This window comes from Echeneis naucrates, chromosome 17, assembly GCF_900963305.1.
Source record: "Echeneis naucrates chromosome 17, fEcheNa1.1, whole genome shotgun sequence".
Taxonomy (NCBI): Eukaryota; Metazoa; Chordata; class Actinopteri; order Carangiformes; family Echeneidae; genus Echeneis; species Echeneis naucrates.
In genome coordinates this window covers 16,643,296-16,664,091 of record NC_042527.1, presented here as the reverse complement: position 1 = coordinate 16,664,091, position 20,796 = coordinate 16,643,296, and the positions used below count along the sequence as shown (strand labels likewise).

Below are 20,796 nucleotides of genomic sequence, written 5' to 3'. Positions count from 1 at the left end.
CTCACTAAGATGAGCTCTACTAGTATTGAGCCTTAGTTTTTTTTTCCTTTATAGGCATGTATCCAGGTGAAATGTTTTTACAGCAGACAGACCCTCCTCCTGGATCAGAGAAACCAGAGGTGAAATCATCTTCAAGGGCCAAAGCAGCATCAAATTTACAGATTAAACAGTGTGGGCTCCAGAAGGTTTAGATCTTAAATCTTGACAGGGGGAGGTAGCCAGCCAAATGGCAAAGGCGAGGAAGGGATGTAAGTCTCATCTATTAATCAGGGCATGCCTGTCACAGGTGCAGACGTGGCCTTTTTTTCCCCCTTCGAGGTAATTATAGTTGTTGTGTGGCATGGCGCCAGCAGAGCCCCCAGGCCCAGCTAGTCTGTAACACCACCCAGGTAGCTGTCAACCCGTTGGCCCCCAACACCAACTTTTCCACCACCCTCGCCACACCAGTGGAGAGATAGAAATCAAACCAACCGTAACCTTTTAAAAGTGTACTTGTCTTGAATGGAGAACAAAGGCGCCAGCCATGTTTTCCCTCCGTCTTTGTTACCGCTGTGAGAACGAGGAGACGAGACCTGGGGCTGTGTTATCACTGGACTGTTTGATTGGGCTTAAAACGTGAGGGACTCAAGACAAGTGGCCTTTGACGTGCCACTCCTCCTTTCTTGTTGATATATGTTTTTCTTTTCTTCGAAGACACCGGAGGGGACATTTAGGGGCTTACAATGGCTCCCGAAACATAACAAGTATTGAAAGCAAATGGGTTGTTGGACAACTGCTAAATATCTTTGACTAGCTGCAGGCAGTGTAAATATAGTTTCTTCCAAACCTGAAGTGTGCACAATACTAGTACAACTCCTATTATTCCATGTTGTAGAAGATATTGCTGACTAACTGTGCCTTTCTCACTTTTGGGTAAACTGTTAAATGTTCCTTTTAAACCTTGTTTTATCCCTCCTGGGTGAAACAGTCATTTATGGCCCTGAAATGTCAATAACATTCCCTCTATTCGAAGGTGAAATGTGAAAAGATTGCCACGGGAGAATAAATTGCGTTATTATTGTGTAACAACCTCCTTGCAACACTCGTCCACTCAAACACAAACATACACCTGCTTTAATTGTGCTTGTTACAGGTGGATGTATGTCTGCAAATGTTCTGGGGTTGTTTTTTTGGTTTTTTGCTTTTTGTTTTTTTTTCCCCCCAATTACTGTTGTTACTTGATCCAACTTTTGTCTGCAGGTACACAGACAGACATGCTGCAAGCAACATTGTCCTCACCCTTGTCTTGACATTTTAGAGCCACAAGAGAGTGATGTCCTCATATTTCTGTGTGGGAGGAGATGCTGATACTGTAAGAGGAGGGATGGGGATGGAAGGAGCTGGGGGGGGGGGTTCATGGATTATTTTCCCTTTCATGTCTACATATCAAGTTATGTCTTTCAACTTCTCATCCATTAAGAGTGTGCGTGTTTTCAGGTGAGCAGGTGCGTGTTCACCTTGTTTGCTTTGCGTCACTTTTGGTGACCCTCCTCCAAAGGAGGACTCCCATCAACGTGGGCAGAATCACAAGCGGCCTGTGATTGTGCATGAGCGCTCATTTGTCAAGTGCTTATCCCACGACGGCGGAGAGATGTCAGCTTCTGTCTGCTGGCACTCCCTCATATATCCAAGTGACATGTCAATATGTCACAGAGGATGAAGTGGTGCAGCTGGGCTTTTCTTTTACCAAAATATCTTCATGATGTTCTATGTGTGTGTGTCTGGGAGGGAAAACAATCAATTCAGGTCACGTTTATGAAGAGAAAAATTTGGCATGGGCACATTAATTGTCCCTTATGTCAAAACGTGGTTTTGAAAGAGTGAAAAAGTGCAAATATTCTTCACACGTTACATGATACATGAGAAAGTCCAACTGCTAAAACTTGAGTGTCATTCAACAATAATTAAAGTATTCACATCCAAGATGATATATCATTCTTAGAGATGAATCATCAACCTGACCTGCAGAATAATAAATGAGTAAATGAATTCTGCAACTGATTTATCTAAACTGAAGAAAAATATGCAAAGCCTGTTGAACGGAGTTTCCCTCCCCGGCACTGTGTCTACATTACCTGTGTGTGCCATGTCACTGACCTGCACTGGGGCGACAGAAACACTGTTCTCTTTCACTGTCTTGTCTTCCTCTCCACTTTGTATTTTTCCATTCCATCGCTCACCTCCATCACATCACTTCATCCACAAACAGATCAGCGTGAAGGTTGGTCATTTTCACTTATAATCTCTTCCCTTCAGTTTGATGCAGATTTTAGGTGAGGTCAGCCATCCCCCCCAGCCCCTCTGATGAAGACGCTGATATCCCTACCTTGAAAAAAAAAAAAAAATAGCTCCCCCTAATCCTCTTTAGTGTCAGTTTGTCTACTTGTTTGCATGAATCCCTGAATAGCTCTTGCATGCTTAAAGTGCCACTCCCTCAAACTGTGTTTCGATTAGGTGTGCCAAAACACCCATGGTGTCCCCTGTACAGCTTGCTTAAGCCATTGTTATGTCTCCTTTGTGTTATTTTACTGTGCAGTTCTCCCGCCCGCACCCTTAGTGCCACTGTCAAGCACATCCATCAAAATGTGTAACTCCTTTCACCCTCAGACTTCCCATCCACCTCTCAAGTCCCATCAGAGGTGTGTTAAGGATTACTGTGGTATTCAGGTGGCAACCGGATTTGTCAGGTATTTAGGCAGCAACACCCCTGCTCTCCCACCGAGGGACATGGGTATCAGAACTGACAAAGCCGTTCTTAGAGGATTATGCCTGTTTTATTGCCATGGGCATCCTCCGCCCAGAGACTGAAGGGTGTTGATAGGTGAATGCTAGTCTAATGAGGAGACATCCACACATCTCCGTGTAATGTTACAGCAGTAGGAAGAACTAATTTCCAATGTGGGGCTGAGAGACTAAGGAATGTAAACACTTCTTAGTGAATCACAATAAGTCATTATTTTTAGCCTTTATCTACACTATTATTAAGCTCCTCTTTTCGAGTAAATATTGACATTGACACGGAGAGGTAATATTTTGGAAATTATCTCTTCACTTGTACTATCTGCAAAATATGGCCAAGCAAAGAGCTGACCTATAGAATATTTAAGAATGAGCTGGCAGTGTGCTGACAGTGGGATGATCAGCCATCATGGCAGTCCAGTGGCGCTGCCAGGAAGGCTGGGAGCCTGCTGACTCTGTGCCAGTTTTCTCCAATATTGATTCACTGAACAGGTTCTGCTATCCTTGGGCACTTTGTCAGGGCAGTTAAATTTATAGGTATCCAGCAAGCAGGCAGGCAGAGTGGAGACAGGGCTTATTTTGTGGTTTTGATAGAGTCCTGGAGCCCGTCTCTCCGAGCCGCTCTCAACAGGAGAGAGGCTTCGGGAGAATCGATAGCAATTACCTGCCCTCTAGTCATTTTGTTCCACAGCACCTCTCCAAACTTAACCGCACGCCATGAATTATTCACAACATTAAGTGTTCAATATACACAGGCCCCAGTGAGTGACTGCTCTTAGCACTGTTTAGTCTATGGAATCATGAAAGAATAACAGATAATTCGACCCTAATGGTCTTGCATTAGGCCCACTCTGCTCAGGTTTCACTTTTTCATAAGCATATGTTGTGAAAAAGAGTTGCACTCGGAACTGTTAACTGTTGTGCGAGAAGACATGTGGCTCCTGACATAAATGGAGCACAGCACTTCTCTCGTGCATTTGTCACACTGGAAATCAGATGTTCGCTCATTTACAGGAGAAAAAAAAAAAAATTGGACCAAGTCTCCCCCCCTTCCATTATTATCCTCTTCCCCCAGTGTTCCCTGGCTTATGATCTCATCCCATATCTCCTGTGCATGCATTGCCTGAGAATGTCATCCCCATGCTGTTCCCAGGCTGGTAACACTAGTCGCTCTGTCCAGTCTGTGCATGTAAAACTCAGCCATATGCCTGTGAACTTCAGAAAACAGATGTCATGGCTGATAATTTTTATCTTTGTAAACTGTGAACGTCAGTAACTTTCCTTCCTGCATTAAACCCCCATTATAATGTAGAAATTTGTACCTCCTTGTTCATCAATTCATGTTAAAAAGTTTACATCATGATTATTATTAATATTAGGTCATTATTACTCCTAAACCTTTTCTGACCTTTTCACGGTGACCAGTGTCAAATTGATTCTTTTGTTTGTTATAGACCCCCAGAAGCAATACGTCCCTGTAAAAACTCTTTCACGTTATGATTTATATTTTAAATTATGTAAAAGCAGTTCAAGGGCCAAATTCCAGAACATGCATCTTTCTTGTGTGCACTGAGGCCCAGACCTCGGACATTCACATTTCTGTGACCTCGCGAGACAAGTAGTTTCAGCCCACATAATTGTATCGATTAAAAACTGCAGCAGGTTTATATTCAGCTCCTCATTTATTTTAGGAAAATTCAGACAAGTGTGAACCGGGTCCCCCTTATTATAGTGCAGTCCAGAGAACCACCGTTTTCCTGACTGGAATCTCAAAAGGTGCTTTTGTGTTTTTCCATTTCACCACATAATGAGGGGAATAACAAGCATGGCTGTAATGACGTTCCGGTTCAAATTAGATTGGGGAGGGTGGGGTGGAGGGTGAGGAAAAAGGGAAGGTGGAGGGAGACATTTGAAAATCCATTTTCATGGAGACCAGTGCAAAAGAGCAATTACAGTCAAGGGCTTTCTTTTTTTTTCCAGAGAGACGCAGAGGTGTTGTATTGCATTAGGGGAAACAAGAAGCATAAATTCTGCAGGGATGGTTTCATGCTGTAATGTTTTGAATACATACCACGAGCAATACTGGAAGAAGCAATAATGGGTCCTCACGTGGGAGCTTGATGTTTGGCTTAGCTTCACTTTTTTCAAAGTCAAGGTTAAAGAAATCAGTGCTCCTCCTTAAATTCCACAGATATGATGGTGATGTTCAGTTTATGTGCTCATTAATTTAATTTGTTGGATGTTCACATAGCCATGTTAAGTAGGGTTTTTTTCTACCATGCCAAGCAGATAAGTTTGTTGTGGTTGCCAAAAGTTAGCAGAAAAAGTGTAAATATTGCAAGTGTTTCTTGTGTATCTACATAGAAAACAAGTCGTATGTGAATGCTGGCTCTGTTTATTCTGGGCCAGCCTTTCAGTATTGCATTGAGCCTCTGCATCGGTGTTTGCCTTCTCTCTGGTGACGTCAACAGGCCCTTCTTGTCTCCATGGGAACCCCTTTTTAATGTCACCCTATCTGCATATCAGAACTGCACAAAGAGAGGGGGAGAGTGAGAAAGACGGGCTGAGCAGAAGGAGCCAGAGAGAGGGAGCAGGAGGAGAAATCAAACAATGCCATCTACACAGGGCCCCTCGGTGATGCAACCTTCGCCACCATTTGACACTCTGACAAAAGAGGGCCAGACAGAGTCTCCAGCAAAACTGGGCTATTTTTTGATTATATTCCCTTTTGTAGGCAGAAGGATGAAACACCCCCCCAAAGTTTTCTTATGAGTTTCCAGAGCCATTTTGTGACAGTCACATTATTGCCTTTGTGCTCGCACGCACATTCGGACAAAAGCAATCAGTTCTCTATTCTGTCTGTTTTCTTGGTTATCTTTCAGCCTTGTGGTATTGTGTGGTGCAAGGCCAGTCGTGAAATCAGGGAAGAATATCATGTACACTTGTTTCTTATTCACTCCTTTGCTCCTTCTTTTCATATACTTAGTGCGAAGAGTCCCACCTAGATTCTCCATTCCACCCACCAACCAAGAGGTGATGCCAGGCGGCAGCATCAACCTGACCTGCGTGGCGGTCGGTTCTCCGATGCCCTACGTCAAGTGGACAATGGGCCTGGTGGAGCTGACCAAAGAGGAAGAGATGCCACTAGGACGCAATGTGCTGGAGGTTACCAACATCCGTGAGTCGGCTAACTACACCTGCGTGGCCATCTCCTCTCTGGGCATGATTGAAGCCACAGCTCAGGTTACTGTCAAAGGTGAGAGCTGTTTTCAGACATCATCTGTGATAGATGTGGACCCTTTTTTATTCTATATAACGCCCCTGCAGATTCAATTATTCAATCTTAATGAAATGTTACAGGACAAACTAAACCATTTTTCGTTTTGATACATAATCATGGTCTGTGGACTTTGCTGGTGTTGAAACATAAAACTGCCTGTTTTGTCAATGAAAATTGATTTCAGGGACTGTATGTGGCCTGAGTCCTTTTTTCTTCTTCTTATAGTCAAGTATTTGTGTGATTGTGGTTCCGATCACCTGTGTGTGTGCGTGTGCGACTGCCAGACTGTGTTGACTGCCCATTGCAGTGCCATCTTATCTGCTGCTGTAGCTATCGATCCCGCTTTCCACTCAGCTGATCAATACACAGAATGTCACAGTCATTTAGAGGATAGACAGCCATACAGACCCCTTATTCATGGAAGCCATAATGAAGACCTGCTGTTTTGTTTGAATTTGTCATTCACTCACAACTTGAACCACTTGCAATTTCATCATATTGTCAGTAATAGCCACATGTATGATGTAAAACGCAGAATTGGGATTTCACTCCAGCGTTTGTATTCATTTGGGGGTAATGGCTGCTGACAATGCTATAAGGATTAGTTTATGAACAATTGTTTCAGTGCTATGAGTTACAGAATAGAGAATTATTAGGTCGTCTTTTTTTGGGGTTTTTTTTTTTACCGCAAGAGCAGAGTTTAGCTGCAATAAGTCTACATTTTGAAAATTACATTGTCAGACTCCCAGTTATTCCTCAAATCATCCAAATTTCTTGATAGAAAAACTAATATGTGGGTTCTTATTCCTCAGCCTTGCCAAAGCCCCCGACCTCCCTCATTGTCACAGAGACCACAGCCACCAGTGTGACTCTCACTTGGGACTCTGGGAATCCAGAACCAGTGTCCTACTATATGATTCAGTATAGAGCTAAGTCCTCAGACAACGGCTTCCAGGAGGTGGAAGGTGTGGCAACCACTCGCTACAGCATCGGCGGACTGAGCCCCTACTCTGAGTATGAGTTTCGCGTCATGGCTGTCAACAACATTGGCCGCGGACCACCCAGCGACCCTGTAGAGACACGCACCGGTGAGCAGGCCCCCTCCTCTCCACCTCTTCACGTCCAGGCACGCATGCTGAGCGCCAGCACTATGCTGGTGCAGTGGGAACCACCCGAGGAACCCAACGGGCAAATAAGAGGCTACCGGGTCTACTACAGCTCAGACCTGACAGCTCCCCTCAGCGCCTGGCAGAAACACAACACAGATGATAGCAGCCTGACGACCATCTCAGGCCTGACGCCTGATATCACGTACAGCCTCAGGGTGCTGGGCTTCACGTCTGTGGGTGACGGGCCACCTTCTGACATCCTGCAAGTGAAAACCCAGCAGGGAGGTGAGGAGCCAAACGCTGTGCGTGGTGCTCTATGCACAAGTGTGGGTTGTGTGTATAATTTTCTCAGCTCTTCAGACTTACTGAGCTTCAGACAAGGTAAAAAGGAGGATTATACATGTATAAATAACAAAAGATCCCAAATTACATCAGATGGATGCATGTAGGTGTATGTACAGTATGTATGGAGGGGTTTTTTGCTTTCATTTGTCTTCCTGTACAATCAGTTGTTAGGGGGCGGTTATTACTGCCGACACACTGGAAAATGAATTTTTTTTGTCATTTTTAATTCTCATCTCCGGTCCTCTTGCCCCTCTGTACTCAGTGCCTGCCCAGCCATCTAGCTTTGAGGCAGAGGCCGAGCTGGACACCCGCATCATGCTAACGTGGCTGTGGCCTGTGCAGGGCCCCATCACAGAGTATGAGCTGCAGTACTGGGAGGCTGGCTCGGACAACAAGGTTAGAATAAAAACATGAGGCTCTAACTATTTCATGACATGCCTTTTTTCTACCACTAGCTCTTTCTCTCTTTCACGCTCTCTCTCTTTCTTACTCTCTATCTATCCACCCATCCATCCAGTCTCATATTCTATTATGGAATAGCAGACATATGAATCTTGCTCTTTTATGATGCAATTTCTCTGAATGGGAAGCCACGGCTGAAGCAATGTTATTGTACTACTGCAGTCAGCTCCCTAGCTGATATAAGAGATTTACAAGTAACAGATATCACAGTTTCTCCATTCTGTCTCTAGGTGTTGTTACCCTTCGTTCAACTCTGCTGGACCACTGCACCAGCTGTAAACTACATGACTAATAGTTTTTGAAACAAAAGGCTCTCAAATGTGTCTGTATTCTGTACATTGTGTGACTGTAGGGACTTTAAGGAAACACTGAGTTTCAGTTCAGAAGGAATACAGGATCCAGACAAAGCAGTGCAGAAAAATACGACCTCTTCATAAAGGAAGCGGAGAGACTTGACTTGGCTGTCTTTGATTTTAATGCTGCCAAATGTTTCTGACTCTTCTTCCCCTTCCAGATACACGTGAAGATCAGCCCAACAGGCTCCTATGCTGTGAACAATTTAAAGCCCGATACTCTTTACCGCTTCTCACTGGCAGCCCGTTCTGAGATGGGTTTAGGCGTTTTCACACAGCCCATCGAGGCCCGTACCGCCCAGTCCAGTAAGTCTGCCATTTTCTTCTCCTGCTTTGTCTTTCTCTTCTGTCTTACCTCATCGTTGTCCACTAACCAATGACTTTGTCGAGTAAGTGTCACCCACAGCCAGGTAATACAGGTTTAGGTCGTTCCTTTCAGAGCAGGAAAGAGATAATTTAATACACAGAGCGTGGGCGACTTGAATGTCAAGTCAGTTTCAGCAAAACATAAAATGCTGACAGTGCAGCCATCCCTACCAGCCTCACGCTTCCACCACCTCCCTTCTGTCACCAACACTAACCCTCCTGTCCGTCTATCTGAGGGCAGGCCCTGAGTTCAGTGTCAAAGGTACGTTTAATGTGTCTTGTTCCCACATTTGTGAGTTGTGCTGTGTGAGTTTGCCCCATATTTTTGTGTGTTCGTTCAGTGCCAGAACTCTAAATGTCACTCTCTGCCAGTTGGCTGCTGACTTTTTTGCTGCGATGGCACCATGATTGTATCACCTCACCCAGGGGGCACATATACAGTTTATTTTTTGCCCTGCATGCATTCTTTACAGGAAGACGTCATAAAGGTTAAAAGTAAAAATAATATCTGTGCCTTTTTCTCCAAATTATATGCTGGTGCTGATTTACTGAATTCACAGTGCCGTTCCTGCTGTTGGTAAAAGTGCAACTGTAAATACGCAATTCAAATATGTCAAAGAAATTGTAGATGATTATTTCTACACTATTATTTCTAACATGGTTGCTGCAGTAGAGTTGAAAGGCTGGATGCCTTTTTTTTTTTTTTTTTTTTTTGAAAACTGGAGGTAAAGTCATTGAAGAGTTACCACCTCTGGGTTAGGGTTAGGATTGTCAATCAAGATCAGGAGTGGTGATGAGTCAGTGTCCTTGCGCCTCCCGTCACCAGCAGACACAAGGACAGAATTTGGAGAGCAGTATTCGGATTTTATGTGTCAGAATGATGGTGTACATCAAAATAAATAAATAAAAAAAAGTAACAGCAGTCCCAGGAAGGTTGAGATGCGAACAGACAGTGGCAAAGAGTGGCATTTTTCTAGCGGTGCATAGTCACAGTTACTGCATTTTTTTTTTTTTTTTTTTAAGATTCAGAGCAGTGAACATAAATGAGCTATGCTTTTGTTTTTTCATCATCCACTACAATTCAAGGACTCAGTCAAGGACCTGGTTGTAAAAATACCTGTAAGACTGGAAATGTTTCATGCCGCTTGACACATCACTCCAAATAAATATTAGATTTATTAGATGAAAAAAAAACACACAAAAACCTGCATTAAAGTTGCAATTAGTTGGAAAAACATAAAATGCTTAAATGCATTATGTGTTGGACTGTGACATCAGTGAGAAGGAGAGACGCACAGATGAAGTTTCCTGTGGTGTCCTCTCCACATCCAATATCACTTTGATCTAGCATATTTTTCATCAGGACTTAAATTCTATTCTTCTATTCTTTAAATCATCCTCATTGTTTTGATTCAGTCTGTCACCTTTTCTTAATACACGTGGAGTTGGCAGACCTTTGTAGTTTTATGTCCAGTTTCTTGTGGATCAGGCGATGAGGGCCACTTCTCTTTTGTTAGGCACTAATATTTTTGGAAAAAAAAAAAGTGGAGTTTGTGGAGTCATGTTCTGGCATTAGTTTATTGGATTGAAATTTGAGCTCACTGTTCATTGCTCTGCTTATTAAAAAAGAAATTTCATGGGCATGCTTTATAACACCTCACCTTGAATTTCTTGCCCCTCCGTTTCTCATTTTATCCTCTTTTGAAGAGCCCCCTTTTTGTAGAGTTGAATAAGTTCCTGATTGAGTTAGATGCATGAAATGTATGAACGCTGTTCAGTTTGTTTTCAGTGCATTTCTTGTTCTCCATTTTAGAATAATTTATTGGTTTTCTATTTTTACCTCTGGACTTGAGGGTTGACATACATTTAATGCTGCAGCTGTTGTAAATAATTTCTTATCTTATTTATTGTGCTAATCTTATTATCACACTGGAGGTGTAGCTGGAGATTACCATCTCTGTGAAACGTTATCTGTGTTTCTACATGCACTGGAACATGCCACAAGAGTTAGTGATCATAAATCATTGCAGAGTGAGGTAGTAGGCAGACTATAACTTTTAGCGTGGCATGTTGACATTATGCCTAGACATTAAATGTATTCATGATGGTCTGTTGGGCCAGAGCTTTAACATTAATACCATTTGAGTGCAACATTGCTGGCACAGTTTTTTCAATTCACTTAAGTTAATGGCAGAGCAGCCTGTGAAGTTTGTCCCATCTGATGATGATAATAATAGTGACAATAGGAATGTTTTTCCAAGATAGTCGCCATACACCAAAAAGTGGTTGGAAGTCTTAGAACTGTTTTTGATTATGAAACAATAGCTTTATGTTTAACCTTGGTGATAGCCCAGTGCGTCTGAGCTGCAACTACGACCAGAGTCTGACAAATACTGTTATGCAGCCCAGAGCAGTTAACGCTGTCAAGCACTTGTTCACACGCTGGCACATCTATAGCCAGTTTATTGCTCCTTCTGCATACTGTGAGAGGAGGCAGAGAGGGCAATTAGGGACAAATTACGCCTTTGTAAAAAACATTGCCTTGTAAAATTTTGGCACATTTTCTGTTTTGTTCACCTCACCCTGTCGTTTCATGGCCTCTCGCAAAAATGTAGTGCCAAACACAGCTTCAGCAGCCTGCTAATGTGTTTCTACAGTCATCCTCTCTGTCCAGAGAGTTTAGAACGGAATCTTTTTGTATTCAGCATAAAAATCAAATGTCCTTTTCAGACTTGCAGTGCAATGTTATTACTTTTAATACCTGCAGTATGTGAGGTGGTAAGATAGAGGAGATGGAGATATTAGTATTACTAGGAACACACATTAAAAATAGCTTTTATATATATATGTGTGTGTGTGTATATCGATACAACACAGAATCAAAAAGCATAGGGTAGAACATATCATTGTCACTTCTCACCATTTTTATTTTACAAGCTAAATAAGCAGTTTCCATACATCTGAGCCTTCGTTAAAATTATCCACACATTGCAATCTGAGGCATTCAAAATTCAGTCTCAGTCTTCATGTGTAGCACACATACTGTACTGTAGGTGGTAAACTTTTACATTTGGATTTTTAATGTTGGCTACTGTACAAAAAGCTTCCTCAGTTTTGGTTTATTTTTCGTTGTGTTTTTTGTTTTGTTTTTTTTCTGTTTGCTTGATCCGTGCCCCTCCTTCGTGTGGTTTTGCTCCCCCTCCAACCCCCCCACCTCCCCCACCCCCCTTGCAGCCCCATCTGCTCCCCCTCAAGAGGTACACCTGGTCAGCCTGAGCTCCACCAGCCTCAAGGTGAGTTGGGTGGCACCGCCCGCCGCTAGCCGCCACGGCGCCATTGTGCGCTACACTGTCAGCTACCAGGCACTGGCTGGAGAGGACACAGAGAGGCATGAGGTGACGGGCATCGGCGCAGACGCCACCAGCTATGTGCTGGAGGGCCTGGAGAAGTGGACTGAGTATCAGGTGTGGGTGAGGGCGCACACTGACGTGGGCCCGGGCCCTGAGAGTGCCCCAGTGAGGATGAAAACCAAAGAGGATGGTAGGTTGACACCTCCCCTGAAGAAGAGTGCTCTCATCCTCTTTGTATCTCTTTTTCTTGGGGCTGCTTGTCATTATTTTTCTTCAGTCTCCATAGCTTCTCCTGCACATGTCTCTTTGTCCTGTTGATCAGTTGAGATTTGATGAGCTCGAAGAGGAAGGAGAGGGATAACCCTTTCTTTCACCTTTCAGGCTTGTTCTCTGTGGCTTTAACTCTTTGCATCTGTAGCAGGTTAACTTCTATGACCCCTTGGCCTCAGCTCTGCAACACATTGCTCTACTTTCACTGTTTCAATGCCTTTTTGTTTTTTCCTCTTTCTGTTCTGCAGAATTATAAGTGGAGCAGCGATCTCCTTCGTTCTATCATTCCTCCTTTTTCTCACCAGTTACGTGTTTCGTTTGCAGTGTGATAGAGAGGGGCTGCTCCTCAGAGAGAGTCATCTATAATTAATGTGTTTGAAGTTTGCTGCAACACAGCTAATTTCATAGTGGAATTAAGGGCATTACAGACAGGGCTAGGCTATGTGCTGTCCTGCACTGGGTGTTTTTGGGGACACAGATGTCACAGAAGGTCTGAATTGAATAGAGATGTTTTTGACTCATGGCCAGTTCTAGTATAACTTCCTTATAGAGAGAACCTAAGCCAGGGAAAAAAAAAAAGAGGAGTCATTATTTTCATAGTTTTTGGCTCCTCATCACACAAGACAGTGAACCGAGGAAAAACACAGCCTCAGCTTATTTGTATTCTTCACTCCTTCCATCTCTAACTAGATGTCTGTCTTACGTTTGGGTTTTGCCTTCCCCCCCTTTTTTAAAGAATTTGTTTTATTCTGGCTTCCAGTGCCCGGAGCACCCCCCAGGAAGCTGGAGGTTGAGGCCATAAACTCCACAGCCATTCGGGTCACCTGGAAGCCCCCCCTGCAGGCCAAGCAGCACGGTCAAATCCGAGGATACCAAGTGATCTTCTCCCGACTTGAAAACGGTGAACCTCGCGGCCAGCCCAACATCATGGATGTTGCTTTGCCGGAGGCACAGGTACTGGATGATGTTTTTATCTGTCCAGTGTTTCTCTATCTCACTTTCACTGTCTACAGCTGTTTCATGATCATTTTTCATTATTTTCATTCTCTACCACTCCTTTGTTCCCCTACATTCTCTGAGTTCACGCTTCATCTCCCCCATCATCTCCCTCATACACACATGGAATTTCCCTTCTGCCGACTGCACAGCCCCCACCCCCTCTTTTTTCATCTTTCTTCACATGTGACATTCAACTCTAAATTGGTACCCTGCTCCAAAAGCTTTGGATTAGCTGTCATAACAAGATCCATTCTAATTCTACAGTAATAACTATTAAATATTTTATATGTGTTACATCAGGACGGGACTTAATGGAATCAACGCACCTCTCTCTGCGGTTTTAGCAGTAATACATATGCACTGCCTTGTTAGCATGTTTATAAATCAGTTATTTTCTTGGCGCCGCCCTTTACACATTAATGCAGGCTGTTCTGAATTGCCCAAAGCTTTCGCGACACTGTGAGATGGATGAGAGATTGTAATCCTTAAGAGGGATTCAGAGATTCATGAATATCTTAAAACCAAAAACCCCACTCTCACTTTTTCCCGCTCTTTGGGAGAGGAGAGACCAGCTTAAGAGCCTCCTTTCTGATTGTTTGCCAGAAGTAACATTTGCAGGAACACGCATTCACTCGCACCGTTGATGGCCTCCAACAAAAACATAGAATTTGAACAAGTAAGCGCTCTCTGGCCGCAGGAACACCACAGGAAAAAAAAAATCTGAGCAGCCTTGCATGTGTCTCTGAGCTGTGTTTGCTGATAAATGCTGAGCAGCAGCATTTAGGCGGACCAGCTGGTTGCTGGTTTAGTTCTCAGGCACTGCACACGTCTGTGTCCTTGAGTGGAGCTATTAACCCTCATTTGCTTCGGCAAACACTTGGCAGTCTAAAGCCTTATCATTCCAGGAGAAGAATCACTGTCAAAGTCACCTTGATGCGATGTGTCAAAAGTGGTATATCCCCAGCTAAGCAGCAGTTCGTTGATCCCAGTCGTGTCACAGGGCATTTGGTGATACATAATGAATATTTTTTGTCAAACAAACCCAGTCGCTTATCTCACACATGGCTCTGCATCAAATTCTCCACATAAAATTAACATTAAGTCCATTTTGTCTTGACGGCCCTGAAAAAGTGTCTAACAGGGGCTCTGGCTGATACTACTGCATCTGGGTAAAGGCCATTGTTTAGCAGCAGTTGTTTTCTGGCAGCTTTTGGTGACAGTTCTTTGTTATCTGAATGTGTTGTGTTTACTGGAGAGCTTGACAGTTGGGGCAGCATCGTTTGGTCTGGACATGAAAAACATGGGGGCTGCTTGTCTTCCTGTTTTCTTCATGTTGACATGTTCGGCGTGACTGTTTTGCGTTATGAACTGGACATGACCGTACTTGTTGTGCAAACAATACTCCCTGCCACGTCCCATTTGTGCCAGGTTCACACAATAAACACAAAGACTCGCTGCAATTTGTAGCTCAGGACAGTTCTCATATTCCAGTTTGGTGTCCAGGACACCACTTAAACTCACTGCTCCCCTCTCGGCAGAAAACAGATTTTTTTTCTCTCTCTTTGTATAATTCCTAACTTGGAAGCCATTTGAGCAATTACCAGAGGACTTCATCCAGGTTTGTCACCCTGGATGAAGTCATGAACAAATTGTTTTCTATCAAACATTCTTGGGCTAACCTGCAAAGACCTGCCCACATGCCATTACAGACCACACAGCCAGCCAGTACTCCCTCAGCAGCTCCCTCACTTTCTCAAATACTCCATTCACAGGCCTTTACAGTAAATGGAAAAAACAAGACAGATAACATGAGCCAACATGTCCAGTGTTTAGATCAACGTTGTAGTAGGCGTTCCAGCTGGCTGGGAAGAGTTTGTGACTCATGCTGGACTCGTGCAAATCTCTCAAAACACACACCTGCAATTGATGATGGGGGGGATCTTCTCTCTTGGCACAGCCCATCGTGTTTCTCTCAATAATTTGCGTAATGTGTTGTGAAATCAGTTCCATTTCCACCCTTTCACCTGCATTGGCTCCACAGTAAGCGAGCCAAGAGGAAAAGAAGATTTCAGTTTTTTCCAGCATTCACAACATAAGGCAACCTCATGTTAGACTTCAGTCACATTCCTAAGTTGATTGCAGATTCTGTCAAAGTCACAGTCACCTTTCTCCTTCCCTTTGTCTCTGTTTGTGGCTACTTCTGCGTTTTATCTCCTCTTCACCCTCTCTCAGGGTTAGCTGAAACGCCAGGGGGGGAGCTAGGAGAGCCTGCCTGTGTGTAGGTGGTTGAAGCGCCTCTTTTCTTTTCAAGCAGAAGCCCACACAGCGCCCTCATTTTCCTGCTAAATTTAAACCAGAGGCCACGTTAACAGTGGGATGTTATCGACCCCTTTCCAGCCATATTTCTGCCGGTAAAGTGGCCTGAACCTGTGTGGGCAACTCCGCACCACAGAGCCTGCTCCATCTCTGTGCGCTCGCACCATCGTCTCGGTTCACGTTTTTCCTCTAAGTATCAATACAATCTGGTAGAACGTGTCACAACTGAGTTTGAAGTCATTAGCCACCATCTGTGCTGCCGTACATTTTCTGCACGCTTTCGCCTTCCTGTACAAGTTTGCCTGCATTCAGCACTACTTTTCCAGGTTCATTTTATTTGACCACTCATGCGTTTTTTTGTGGTGTGTGTGTGTGTGTGTGAGCGAGTCTGTGTGAGTGTGTGTGCGAACAAGTGAGGCAATGCTTCACTGCCTCTGTGGCCTTCACTGCTTCAGATTGGAGTTGAATGAGAATGGGGAAAAAAAGAGAAAAGAAGCACCTCAGCCCACTTCACTCCATCAATCATGACAGCTCCTTCTCTTCCACATCACTCGTTCCCATTTTTATAGCCTCACATCTCAGCCCATGTCATCAAATTTGCATTCACCCGCCTGCGAATTATACCGCTCCGTTTCCACAAACGACGCTTATCAGCAATGATGTGTTTTCAGCTTGCGTTGGCATTCGAAATATAAATGGGGGATAATTTATAATTCGCTCATGGATTTGAACAGAAAGCAAAAGAAGTTGCAATAGAAAGGGATTAAGCCAAAGATGAGATAGAACTCTTGTGAACCTTAATGTGTTCGCTGCTCTGTTGACATAGTGAGTGGAGACGACGGTAAACAAATTAAGCAATTAGGCACATTGCGAACTGTTATTCATGGAGTTAAGTAGCAGCTGTTCTTAAATGGTACTCTTCAATGCCCCGCTACGTCAGGGAGAGCATTAGGCAGCAGTTTTTGATGCACCATGTGTCTCAACCCGTCACAAATGGGACCATACAGAGGCCTAGCTCATGCTTCAGTTAGCTGGTTGGTGATAAAGACCCATCCACAGGGAGCGGGGCAGAGAAGCCGAATCCTTTGTCTTTTCATATGGCAGCAGTCAATGGAGGATGATGAACACTGTCTCTCCAGCGCACAATGGATCAGCAGTGTGTGAGACTCATTCTCTGTGTTTGTGGAGGTCTGAAGCAGAAGGCAAAGATGGAAGGGCAGGAGTCCCTGGCAAAATGTTTTGTCTTAAAGGGCATGTGTCTGTTTTACAAATGTCACATTCTCATCCAAATTAGAAAAAAAAAAAATCTGCTTCCCGTTTTTCTGTTGTGAAGCATTTTGAACCTCAGGTTTTGTGTTTGTGTGAATAAATGAATATTATTACTTTCGGTGGTGATAAACTGTGTTCAGACAGCAACTTTGGATTTAATATTCAATGTCATGACATCTGTCAGAAATATATCAAGATGTTTTTAATAACCAAAGTACAGTACAAAGTAGCTACAGTAATACAAGACATGTTATACGGTACAGTAAATTTCACTTTTACATCAAACATCAAAAAGAAAAGAATAGATAGATTTTTGATTGTTGTTGTTTTTGAGAAGAAAATCAAAGAGTTGTAAAATAAGCTAAATATTGAAGTTGTACCCTTTTGACCCCAAAAAGTTGTGCTTTTTTTTTTTTTTTTTTTTTTTAATCTGCTGAAAAGTTAGCAGGGCTAGCATCATCCTCTTAAAAGTGTAGCCAACGTGGTTCTGGTTTAATACAAGCAGGTGACAGCTCCGTTTATAGCGACTGCCTGCTCTGAATGACCTTTTGTTGTGGAAAAGAGGTGAAAACTTGCATGTTCATCATGCTGGTTAAACTCTTTGATAAGTTCTGGCTGAACGTTGTTTCTGACCTTGCAGTTTATTTATTTTCATCCCCACGTGTCCCAGCCTTATCTCTCACCGACCTCCAAGCTACGCTCCCAGATGATCAAATAGAAATGTTCGCCATCATCGTCCTCTTCCAATAGTCTTCCGCAGCCCTCTCCGCCCTCCTCTTTGTTTCCCATTAGTGTCACCGGTGTCATCTGTCCTGCTCCTTGTCAGCAGGGCCACCCTTCAGTGAACTCCTCTGCAGTAGCTGAACTGTGGAAGGAGTTGCTGGTAAACGCCAGCAGTTGCGTTCTGCATGGATGGGGTTTGATGTCACAGGGCTAGCATAGCGGCACTGGTAATAGGATTTCACGCTCAGCACCAATGGAGCCCTGCGGCACAGAATGGGCTTTCACTTCCCTCAGGAATCACTTGGCCAAGCACAGCGAGCAAGAGAACATTTTGAAAACATATTGAAATATAATGAATAAAAGGCATGCCCCCCCCCCCAACAAAAAGAGAAATACTTGAGGGAGTCTACGTTTTCGTTATCTTGCTGAATAGATGTGTTATGCGATTAAGGAATGCAGAGGTTCTTATTGGATACATAGCAAATGAGAAACAAGGCAGTGCATCATAAACATTAATGAATTTCACAGCCATTGCTCAACTCAGTAACACAATTTGTTTTATGCCTCTCAACTTGTCTTCATTCCTTTCCCCTTTTCTCTTCTTCTCTTCCATCACACTCTCTCCCTTGTTCTGTTTTGTTTTGTTTTTTCTACTGCATGACTCCGTTGACACCTACGTTCATCTGTCTTTGAGTGAAAAAAAGACGAGCGCTTTTTTTCCCTGCCTGTTGTGTTGTCTCTGATTCATTTCTCCCCCCGCCCTGTGTCCTGTGTCTTCTCTCCCATCAGTGGAATATTGAGGAGTCCACCGAGCATGTGAGTAACCCTCATGTGTGCTGCTGGGTTGTCATGCAGGGCAAGCCTTCTCTCCTCTGCAATTTTAAGGGTGCTGTGTATGCTTGTGCGTGTGAGTTACGAGTTGTGTGCGTGTGCCTTTTTTTTTTTTTTTTTTTTTTGCAAACCACTCGGTATGAATCCTGATGGCAGATCATAACCCCATCATAATCCCAGCAAGACATGTTTGCCCTGATGATTCCTGGTTTTTACATTTATGTGTGTGATGTTCTCCAAGGACTACTATAACCACAGAGCATGAGGAGTTTTTCCACTTATGATTGCATACAAGTCTAATATTTCAACATTTTACCCACAAACTCGTAGTAACAGCTGGGTATTCACTCGGATCTGAGGCACTTACTACTGTGAGCATGCAGAGCATTCCCCCATCACTGCGCATACAGTGCAGTCAAAGGCTGAGTGTCACTATCCCAGTGTGGCGCTGACATTAATCAGGCTTGCCCAACCTGCTGTCTCCCCTACTGTTCCAGATGACATGTCTATCTGAGGGGAGGAGCTGTGTGTTTTATCAGCTCCACACATCTCCAAGATTGCCACCAGTCTTTCATGTTCTTTTCATTTGCCTAGATGGCAGCTTGCTGTTCAAGGGCTGTCACATAGCCCTTTGTTACGGCTTATTACCTCCCAGACGTCATATTGCACGAGCAAAAACGCGGAGTCACTTACTGTTCTCAGAGAAAAATTCAATACAAACCCAGTAGAATAACAAACACAGTTTTCAGCAAGCCAGCAGGGGCAAAGAAACCGTTAAAAAAAAGATTTTTAGCATTTTAGCAGTTTTGAGACATTGTTTCCCCTCTCGCAGGAAAAAAGTTAATGAAACCAGTGACGGAAGGTTGACAGATGATGCATTTCTATTCATCTGTCTATAACGTCAATGGGTGTTTTTTTGCCCTACTCACCATCTAAAAATGAGTCAAGTTTCTTAATTTTCATAACGCTCTGCTAAAAGGAAATCTGGTTCCATGGCACATGTGGCGAGATTCCTCCATCTACGCCCACATAGCATGAGTCAGGCTTGCCTCATCTCCCTTTCCCCTTAACGTGCTGATTAACACCTGACAGACGCAGAGCTAGACGCTGTCAAAGGAAGACATCTGTTCACACATTTTTATTATTTCTTTAGCAGCCGTGTTGAGGCCATAGCAATCTGTGCACCAGGTAGCTAATGTAGTGTGACTGGTTACGGGTGGATGTCAACAGAAAAAAACCATCAGCTGACCCCATGGCCTGTTCACAGAGTAGACATTTTTTTTATTCTTTTTTTTTTTTTTTTTTCCATTGGAAACAGTGAAAAATTAAGTCATAGTTAATTAACTGTTGTGCAATAAATATATAATGAAAATATTTTTTAACAGTGCTGCCCATTTCCCCCCAAGGGAAAAGGATAGAAAATATCCTTTTGAGGATAGTGGTATAGGGAGGCTTGCAGAGAGAATTCCATTTCTGTAACTAGTTGACTTGATAATCTCTGTAATGCCCTTTGGTGCTGCTCTAAGCATTTGCTCTGAAGGAAACTTTGAAGCCTTTCTTTGTCTATCTCCTGCTGAGTTTTAAAAGTGCTACTACACCCAGTTCGACCTTGCCAGAATGGGGGGGATCTATGCCGTTGCCACTGTTAAAGCCATTTTGTATGATTAAAGTAATGAGACTTCCCCCATAAAGTTAAAATGGTTTTATGATACAGTAATTTAGCATTTTCCTCCCCGTCCCTCTTAAAAGCTACTATGGGAGCACCAAATGTCCCTTAAATAGAGGGGTAGTAAAAAGCATTGTCAAACATAGCTGGCTTATATAGACAGTTAAATGTTCTTCTATGGTTAGGAAATTAAGACTTCATTAGTTGAAGAAACAGCATTCGAGCAAAGCCATATAAATTCCCCCCAGTGTGAGAATTTTGTGGGGAGTTCCAACAGGAAAGCTTATAGGCATCAGTGTATTCATCCTCCAAGTGGCCCCAGTCAGAAGCAGACAGCTCCAGCATGTGTGCTCGAGCTGCAGGCTCTAATTTGTCCTCCATATTGACTGTGTGCTCAAGTATCATAGTGCGTATGCATGTGTACATTTACGGTGCGTCTGAGTGTGCATGCATACGTTAGCCCGTTTTAATTTGAAAAGGTGAGTACGTGTGTTCACTACGTATGTGTTTTGTATGTGTGTTTATACGTGTGCTCTGTCCCAGCTCAGGGAGTGTTTAATTCCACAGTGTGTGGGTGTGTTTTCATTCAGACTGATGCAGGCTGGTGAAGTGAGTGCCAGCACTGCAGCAGGTTACCAATAACAGTGTGTTATCTCTGTTGTTTGCTGTTACTGATTTG

General features: G+C 43.5%; 1 protein-coding gene across 1 annotated transcript in view; it reads left to right on the top strand.

Annotated features, from left to right (window-relative positions):
- ptprfb (protein tyrosine phosphatase receptor type Fb) overlaps window positions 1-20,796 on the top strand; it is a 115,245-nt gene that overhangs the window by 52,446 nt on the left and 42,003 nt on the right. The window contains exons 7-12 of the mRNA XM_029524385.1: window positions 5,765-6,034; window positions 6,871-7,452; window positions 7,775-7,908; window positions 8,489-8,633; window positions 11,928-12,233; window positions 13,074-13,267. Coding sequence (XP_029380245.1) covers window positions 5,765-6,034; window positions 6,871-7,452; window positions 7,775-7,908; window positions 8,489-8,633; window positions 11,928-12,233; window positions 13,074-13,267 — 1,631 coding nt within the window. The remainder of the gene's footprint in view (window positions 1-5,764; window positions 6,035-6,870; window positions 7,453-7,774; window positions 7,909-8,488; window positions 8,634-11,927; window positions 12,234-13,073; window positions 13,268-20,796) is intronic.